The following is a 9,994-nucleotide window of genomic DNA, read 5'->3' on the forward strand; positions in this document are numbered from 1 at the left end:
TAAAAACACAAAGAGATCGATAGATATCATCTAAAGAAAGATTATCCAAAGACCCCCATACAGGTGATTCTCACTCCCCTTTGCTCTCCCACCGAGGTGAAAGAGCTGAGGTGTCTATGGAGGTATCGGAGATAGAGAAAATTTCTTTGCATGCAGTGAAGTAATCACCTCCAAATCAACTTGCTAAGAACTATTTACAACCTTCTCATCCAGTTTGTATTTAACTATGGGAAGATGTCTCCAGTTTCCTTTTTCAATTCATAAATAATCATAGTTACGCTCTGAAAAGCAGTATTTAAACTTATCATTAGCCAAAAGAACATAGCCACTATTTGTCCTGTCAATTATATAAAAATATTCTAATTTAGGTGTTACTATCTTGAACAGTACACCAGTCTGCAGGTGGACTTGGTTCCTGTCTCATTTCTGTTCAGTGACCAAGGGTAAATTACTGAAACCCTTTCAGCTTCAAATTCCTTATCTGTTGAATGAGAAAGAGAAGACTTGCTTCACAGGGTAAAGAATAGGATTAAATGGAATGAGCAACCTAAATCACAGGGCACAGTGTCAGACACAGAAACTTCTTCACCTTCCCTGGGAAAGAAATTAGCATGCAGGGCTTTTAACCCCACTGTCATAGAAACTGCTCATCCCACTGTGGTAGGTCAGTGAGCTCTCTTAACCATTTCTTATTACACTGGTAATTTATTTTTTGTTTTATATATTTTTTACATCATTTTTCATTTTTGCAGAATGTACAAATTTTCATCTTAGTTATTGTCCCCATACAATTCCCACGCCCCCTTATTTTGACCCTAATCCTCCCCACCCACTGCAGTGTGTTTCTGGTTTATAGTTGCTTTTTGGATGGTCTCACTCATAGCAGGAATTTCGAAAACCTAAATAAGGGACCAGGAAAAAGACTAATTATAATAAAGTAAAAATCAAAATCTACACAAGCAGTTTAAAGTGGTATTCTATAATAGCTTATTTATTATGGTTTCCTACTATTTGTGTCTTAGGGATTTTTAGTTGAAATATTTGAAATTTTTAAGAGCAATACCAAGTTATAAATGTATTTCTAGAAAAATAACTGTGAAGGTTCAGTATTTACTAGCCAAACAGCAATTTGCAATGAAAATCTGGTTCTATTATTATTCAAATTAGTCTTTGTTTTTGGATAAATTTTATGTAGAAAAGAAGCTAAAAAATGACCACCATTGCTGAGTCTGTGAAGCTTCTTATCCTGTTTATGATCTAATTATGTTTAGAATCTGCATTTTTCACTATCTTTGTGATGAGACAGTATAACAATGTTTTTTAAAATCACTGCCTCTGTAATACTTAGTGCTTCGAAAGACTCTCCTAATGACTGTAATTTCTTCTTGGATTGCTCCAATAAAATTAAAAATTTTAATGTCTCACCTACCACTCCAACATAAGTATACATTTCATATACTCTGTCACATTTTCTTTTCTCAATTTACATCTGATTAAAGAAAGATGGGCTGTTCAGTTCTAGCACATCATCAAAAAGTCATTATTTAAATAATGTCTGACGATGACGTGGCATGAGCTGAAAACACTTTGGATTCCTAAATTCTTATATCTCACTCTCCTAATTCTTTGTGATACTTGTGAGTAGAGAAAGCTAGCAAGAGGTTTAGGACACATGACACCAAGTCATAACAACATTTGTTGGTATGCACTGTCCTTATCTGGGCTGAAGAGAGGTTGGTCAACACCAAAGCAAGAAAAACACAGCCTGGTGTTTAATTAGCTTTAAAAGACTTTTTAAGGAGTGCCACACACTGGTCCATTACCAAAGGAGATAGAGGTCTATAGATTCCCTTAAAAGCTCCAGAAAAGGGGGTTTTGTTTTATTGTTTTTACTGTCTGCAGTTGGGGGAAAAGGAGCATGAAAAAGGAGGGAAAGCTGTTCTTCCTAGAAGCAGAGTACGAATAATGACCTACCACTATCCCTTCCTGATAAATTCTCTTTAAGTTAATGTACTAAATGCCTGTATAAAATCGAAATCCGGTTTCTCTGAAACAAATAAAAATACAGTAATTTTTAAATGCTTTTCAGCTTTTAATTAATTTAGCGGAAGTCACAAAGCAACAAACCTCACTATGGCACAGGAAATGTGAGATATTTTGCACATTTTTAAAAATAGATGATCTGTTTAACAGTCTGAGAATTACAATTTCTATGAAGACAGAAAATCTACCTTAAACATTATTCTGGGATGAAACATAACCCTACCTGCTATATTACTACTCAAAAACTAAAAAGAATTCTTTCAGCACATAATATACTCATATAAATACACTGTTTCAAATCTACAACTTGAAAGCTTTATAATTTCAAAATATAATTTCAGTTTGGAGAAACAGACAAACAAATCCAGGCTTCTACATGAAAGTAATACAAGTATATTAGCAGAAGTTAAGGTACTGATCTGCAGGGTTTTACAAATTTTTAAATTTTCTACAAATTTTAGAATTATGTAAATCCTACTGAGCAGGCGTCAAATTTCTAAAGGGGATACTATAATATCACATGTTTTGTCATAAACACCCCAACAAAGCTCAAACAATGATATAATTTTACAACATCATGAAATGACCAGAAATAATTCTAATTCCCCTGAGGCACTGAAACACAAAATGACAAATTTAAAAATTAAAGGATGATCAGTTCAACTGAGCTTTTAAAATAACTGTTAACTTTTTGATAATATTATCCATATTTGAGCTAAATGATAAAATTCATTTAAACAGAACCTAAATAATTGGAAAACCTATTCTCTGTGTCATCAGGGATAAAGCTATTATTATTTCACTTTAAAGTATCAATGTAAAATGTGAAGCTGCAAACATGTGATTCAACTTTTAAGTTTTTCTTTGTGCTACTTCATCAAAATGACTATGTCAATACAGTGGTCACCAAGCAATTTTGGCTAATAGATATATTTTTTTTTTCCAGTTCCCACTAGCCATATTTAAGTGTGGTGGCTGCAGGTGGCTGGTGGCAACAAGTTGAACAGCACACATACTTCCGTCACTGAGAAACACAGGCAAAATCAAGTATCCTTCCATGTGGCAGTACAGAATACTGTGTGTGGTTTTGTGGTAGGTTGTTGTGTTTTTCTTTTTTATTTACCATTGCAGCAGCAGGTTATGAACAGAAAATTTTATAGAATTATTATCTAAAATGAGCAAAGAATGCTTTTAGAGTTAGCTAAGTTCACTCCTAGAAATATTTTGTTTGACTATAATACTTCATAAAATGAAAGTAAATGGGGAAAAAATCTGATATAATTTTTAAGTAGCTGCGAAATTCTGCTTCTAATAATGATGCCCCTTTATTTGATAATCAGACACATTGATAGTGGCTCACTAAAATGCCATACTCCAAACTGCAAATAATCCCTTCTATGAAGTAAGGTGTCAATTATGAAAGATTAACCAGTTACTCCTCACCAAGTTGTAGAAATAGCACAGAACCAGAGATACTAACTTGGCAGGTATGTGAAAATGAGTATAATTATCACACCCATTTCTGCAATAGCCTATCATTAGCTCTATTGTGATTCTTGTCTTGTCGACTTATTCTTAGTTAGCTACTAAAATGCATCTTCTTCCCCTCTGGTTTTGGGCCCAATTATCACTTCACGTCCCACATGAAATAAAATTACTCGATTCTCTACCATTTAGTGAGCACACACAGATACAACTTATTTGCACAGTTTTAACAAAATACAATCCAAAGGAAATCAAGGAATGTATTCTTAATGCCATTGACCTGTACACTTAAAAATGGTTACAATGGGCATTTTGATGAGACACACACACCCCCACCCACCCACACACCCACAATAAAAAAAAGCCTATCAAGATAACTTTCTATATTCTGGGACGACCCATTTTTTCACATTAAACATAATGCTTTTCCTGATAAACTGATCTGAATTTCTCAAAGTAATAAAACAAAACGTCGCCACATACTGGGATAAAAATTCAAACACATTAAAAGATGATTAATATGTTTAAGAAAACAGTTTTACCCCAAATATTACAAGATACAGATACACAACGTGAGGTTACCAATGAACAACTGCTTCCTATTTTTATTGATCACATACATAAGAATCTTCAGCTTAACCAATACTGCAATTCAGTAGTTCTTATCTAGCACCTTATCCAAACTAGGCAACATGCTATTTCATAAACAGTGACTCCAACCCTGACAATCACCCTAAAAGCAAGTTTCTAGGTACTACTAGCAGCCCCATTACAGATGATAAAACTGAGGGACAAATAATTTTTAAGCCTATAGTCATATAGGGCAGTAACTGAGGAGAGTTAGTCTAGCTTCAAAGCTGGTGCATAAGCTACCACACCTCAGTTGTTGTGTTTGTGTTAACATTCTACTCTGACATTAGAAAGGCAATAGTAAGAATCATACTGCAAAATTAAATACAGTCTCAAGAGCTACATTTTGTAAGTGTTGATGATCTGGTAAGTACTCAGGAAAACTTTCACAAGAAAGCCCAAAGGATAGATATACCATGACATAAAATTGATCGTTAAGAAAGAAATCATACTGCAATGAACACCAATATTAACTTGCTACTATTCTTAGAAAAAAAATTACAATCTGCAAAAGTTATTTCATAACAAAGAAATGTAAACCTAAGGAATAAAAATCATAAACGAAATCCTTCACCCTTATCTGTGGTCCATATTTTAATACTGGACATTTACATCACAAAACTAACTTCATAACCAAGTATTAAACTAAAACAGGACGCACACTGTTATTAACACAAAAAATTCCTTGAATCCTGACAGGACAAAATATCCCAGAATACCAAAATTCAATTATCAACTCTATTAAGTTGGTCCAGCATTTCAAAGTTTAGGACATCCTCCCATAATGACAAAAGCGGGGACCAAGGGGCAGAACATTATACTCTGCCTCTGTGCCTGCAAACTTTATATCACTTCATTCTACACACAGTAGAAAGTAAAAGGAGAGTTGTTTCTTTAGTCAAATGAAGCCACAAGAAAATGCCAGAAGACTGCAAGATGATCCTATTTCAGTGGGAGAGGTGCTGCTGGAGGAGCCACCAGCACAGGGGAGGGAGCCCTGTGCCACAGGGCTGCAGGGCAGCTGGTTTTGGCATAGGAAAAGGAGCACAGCACAGTGGTCCAGACCCCATCCCCTGATGTCCTGAGTAAAGAGGATGCTGGGAAGGAAGCAGAACAAAATGAGAGTTAAACAAGCTAATACACACACTCACTGGATTTATGAACCTGTCAAAGACCTGAGATATTTAACACAAAACTTAATTTTTTTCTTCCTTCCTCTTTCAGCTTGTTGCAGGATATCCCAGAATTGACTTCCTAATAAACACTGGAAACCCTGAGATAATGAAGATGACTATAAGCCTTCCTTGATTATTTTTTTTAAAGATTTATTTATTTATCTATATGAGCACTGGGTACAGTCAGAAGCGCAGGAGGGTGAGAATTCACCAGAGACAGAGCGGGGAACAGAACAGGCAGACTGATGAAACACACTGCTGAGGGGAGCAGCGGGTGCGGCAGGAGAGGTCTGTTGCCCCATGTGGGACCCTCGCCAGTGGCCGGGGATCGAACCTGCGCTGCAGAGGCTTCGGGCAGCTTCACAGCCCAGCGCTCAACCGCTGTGCCACCAGGGGAGGCCTGAACCTTCCTTGATTATTGATCTGTTTGGATTGGTTTTGGTTTCCCTTCCGAAGTCTCACTTGGTTTTGATTTTGGCTTTTAATTTTTCACAATTTCGATTTTTGTGAGGGTTCTGTATATGCGTCTATTTTACTTTCCTCTTTGCAGACTGTTTTGGTTTGTTTTGCAGGTAAATGTGTGGTTGAGGTAAACAAATAGCCTTACTACTTCAATGTAAGTCAAACTGCCCTTCGGTCAGGCAGTAAAAAGAATCTAGCCTCAGTCAACTAGGGCTTGTTTTTGTAAAGAAGCAAACAAAAGTGCTCAATGTCATTGCAAATATGAGTAAAACTGCAGTTGTAGAAAATATCCCACATGAGTTAAATGACAACTAAGAAAGCTGTCTGTGTCTGTATGTTATGTGTCTTTTCCTTTATGTCTAATTATTTTGGCCTCTGAAAGATATAAAAATTGGCATAGACAGCACCTATAAAAATCTTAAGCTCAAAAATATAATGGGAACTAGTTCAGGAGCTTCCATGATCTGGGATAATTTTTGTTTAACGTGAAAACTAATTTGGAATTCAATGGTTTGGGTTAAAACATGTATATCTTTGAACTTGTACTACTGAGAGTAATTTTTTTTTAACCTGTGCCATTTGTGTTTGGTAACGCTGCACAGAAGAGGCAGCACAAGGCGGACTGCTTCAGTCTTTAAACATCAGGAAAAATGGGAGTTGGGAATTTTCTTAAGGCTAAGAATTCCCATTATGAAATTCAGATAATAGGTTATAGTTTAGTTGTCTGCATTGTACTGGCTAAGAATAGTCTTAGCTTTGTGATAACTCAAATTGTCAACGTTGGGTAACTAAATGGCTTTTTTCCCCCCTCATACTTACGACAAAACTTTCTGGAAAACTACATTAGGAAACGCTGACAATCCTGTGTCTGACTGATCAGAGGAAACGTCATGGGAACTCAGTGGAGCTTCCGAGGGACTCCATAAAAATCTCTCCCATTCAGGCCTCCCTGGTGGCTCAGGGGTTAAAGACAGCGCCATCAAGCTAACGCCAGCCATTGCAGCCAGCCATTGCAGCATGAGTTCGATCTCCGCAGGCCAGGGAGAAACCCACATGGCGCAGCAGACCTCTCCAGCCTCGTCTGTTGCTCCCCTCAGCAGTGTATTTCAGTACATCTGCCTGTTCTGCACCCCACTCTCTCTGGTGAATCCTCTCACCTCCATGCACCTCTGGCTTATACCCCAGGTTTTGTATGCATAAATAAATAAATCTTTAAAATAAAATCTCTCCCTTTCCTCACGTGAAAGACATTCAATGAATTTGACCTACTGGAGTTATCTCATAAATTGGAACTTAATGGGAAGCACTATCATCTGAAGGAAATGTTTAACCTTAGCATATGCATGGGTATTAATAGTGGTGTTCCAAAATCTTTACGTGAAACTTCTTAGGTATTTGATATGTTCTGATACAATGATATAAACTAAATTCTATAGTTCTGAACAAATCTCATCAATTGTTTTATTTTTAATTTTTGGTTATTTCAAAGTGGTAGTATTTGTGGAAATTGTTTCAAGAGAAATTAGCAAGAAAGAGACCCCCTACTTCTCCAAGACCCTGAGTTAGCTGACAGTGCTGACGGACCTAGGCAGACAGGCTCCTGCAGTTGAATGGAACTTCAAGTGTTGGAAGTTGGTGGTACTTGGGCAGACCATGGATTCTCTGGTTTGTACTGAGTGGAGGGGTGAAGAACAGGTTTAAGTCCAGGTCTGGGGACCACGGTGGGTCCCACTGTGTAATCAATGGTGTTTTCCATAGATCTGATCTACTCCAGAAATAGTAGTATGTATCTTCTGAATGAGGGGTTCTCTGAATCAGGCTCCCCATGCAGCCTGCCACTGTCATATGGTATCTGTTCAAGGGATAGGACCCACATCTACTCTCAGTTCTGGCCTCCATCAGGTCTTGGAAATATGGTCATTCCAGCAGGCTTTGAACACATCTAAATTCTACAATTCCATGGGCCTCCCTGGTGGCGCAAGGGGTTAAGCACAGTACTATGAAGCAATATGCAGCCTCTACAGCACAAGTTTGATCCCCAGCCAGGGAGTAACCCATATGATGCAGCAGACCTCTCCTGTCTCGCCGGCTGCTCCCCTCAGCAGTGTACTTCGGTCAATCTGCCTGTTCTGTTCCCCACTCTCTCTAGTGAATCCTCTCATCTCCCCAAACCTCTGGCCTATATTCCAACTCCTATATGCATAAATAAATAAATGTAAAAATAAATAAGTAAATTCTACGATTCCATGTTTGTAGCTCTGCGCCAATCTTTATCTCTTGGATTCTCTTCTTCCTGCAACATGCAAATAAATCCAACCCCAATGCAAACCTCCCCTTTTTTCCAAACTCTGAAGAGTCACCTCAACACTGTTCTGAAACCCAAAAGTATGGTCAACTGACTTGGCCACAGTGACTATGCATGGTCAGTGCCTTATGACATATAGTACCAGTTCCTTAGAATACATTGCAACCTTGGTAGAAACTGTCTTCTAAGGCTGCATCCCAGCATCCAAACATCTAACTTTTATCATCATAGAAATGGTGACAAAAATTTAAAGTGGGGAAATTGTTGGAGAGTCTGGTGTGGCTGAGCCCTATGCTCAGGGTTCTCGGGTGGCAGTCAAGCCTCCTGCACAGCACTGCACCACATCCCAAGGAGAGGGGGTACAACACCCTGGTCAGAACTCTGCCCCCTGATCTCCTCCGTGAGGGGGCTCCTGGGAAGGGGGTGGAGTGGAGTGGGCAAGGGAATTTAAAAAGCTGGCACACACGTGGCCAACTCTAAAGTTGTTCATGGGTTCTCCTGGCTCTTCAGTGCTGGACAGTGCCATTTCCTGTGGCTGTTGGTCTCCTCTTCAAGGGGCTGCCCAGGCTCCCCCCATCCCCTCTGACCCCAAGCAGTTGGCTACACCAAGCAGTCTCTGGCAGACAGCTCCTGGCTTTTGCTCTCATCCTCAGCAGCCTGGCCCTCTCCACAAGAGACTGGCTCCCTCCACATGTAAAGAGGGTTCCAGTCTCTCCTCCACAGGTCGGCTGCCATCTTCTATGTGTGGCGTGGCTGCTGCTTACTCTGCTGAGGCAGCAAGCTGCCATCTTGCCATAGTCATCTGCTGTTTGGGCCCTGGCTACTAAACCATGGTGACTATCCCAGGTAGGAAAGACTGCTTCAGCTACCAGCCAATCTATGAATGTCCCACTTCTTTTTCTCTCACTCTCTCTACTTCTCTTAGCTCTCCATTTTCTCACTACCTGTAAATAAACCCTGTTATTGTTTCTCCCTTTATGTCTGTTTTTGAGGCATGCCCTGCACCCCTAAGCAGGCCTGGGTCAGGTCACACCCATCAGGTCATCCCTTTTTCCCTGGCTCTGCTCAGTTCCAGTACCAGTACCATTCCTGGAGGAAGGAAGCTGGTAAAGTCTACAGGAACCACCAACACCCTCCAAATTCTGCGACTGCTGAAGAGAAGACATTCCAAGAATGTCTCAGACCTGGCTAGTTCACCTGTGGCCTAGTGGCCATGTCAAAGCCTGAGGAGCCCCACGAGAGCTCACTGATGCTCTGCAGAGCTGTGTTGTGGGAAACACATGAAGCCAGCGCCGCCTCCTTTTCACCGAGACCCAAAACTTAAAGGCTGCAACCATTAAAAAAAAAAAAAAAAAATCCAGAAAGAGAGCGCGCCACTTGGCAGCTACTGAAGTTATCAAGGCTGAAATGAAATTTAATTGAAATGAAAGAAACGGCATGCACGTCTTCCAGTATGTGTATTATAGCTCACGCCTGCAAAGTTTGTTTATATTTTTTCTTTAAAAAAAGCAAATAACAGGGTTCCAGTTCTGACCACCAAGAAATGCAAAATGCCAGGACTCAGTCAGAGAGGAAAAGTTTTGAGAGTCTGTGAGACCAAGTCAGGAGCAGTGGCCGGGACCCTTCTCTGCGTGGCGGTCTCCCCGCTTCTCGCGTCGAGCTGGGCGAGGGGTCGGGAGGAAAGACCCGCGGCCGCACCCCGGAAATACCCCCGCACGGTCCCCCGACGCGGGCTCAGGCCCCCTCCGCGCCCCCGACCCGCGGGACGGCGACGACCAGCCCCCCGCCCGCGCCCGCCCGCCGGCCCGCCCGCTTACCGGCATCATTTTGGACCCGAACCGCATGGAAGCGGGGCCGGCTCGCGGGCCCGCGCCGGGGAGGCGTCCGGGCCGGG

At 40.5% G+C, this 9,994-nt stretch overlaps 1 protein-coding gene across 2 annotated transcripts in view; it reads right to left on the reverse strand.

Annotated features, from left to right (window-relative positions):
* Positions 1-9,994, reverse strand: part of TP53BP2 (tumor protein p53 binding protein 2) — a 64,046-nt gene extending 54,052 nt beyond the window's left edge. For both annotated transcript variants that reach the window (XM_054694908.1, XM_037510274.2), the window contains exon 1: positions 9,918-9,994. In XM_054694908.1, coding sequence (XP_054550883.1) covers positions 9,918-9,944 — 27 coding nt within the window. In that variant the 5' untranslated portion in view covers positions 9,945-9,994. The remainder of the gene's footprint in view (positions 1-9,917) is intronic.

This window comes from Talpa occidentalis, unplaced genomic scaffold (assembly GCF_014898055.3).
Source record: "Talpa occidentalis isolate TD23 unplaced genomic scaffold, MPIMG_talOcc4v2.1 talOcc4.14, whole genome shotgun sequence".
Taxonomy (NCBI): domain Eukaryota; kingdom Metazoa; phylum Chordata; class Mammalia; order Eulipotyphla; family Talpidae; genus Talpa; species Talpa occidentalis.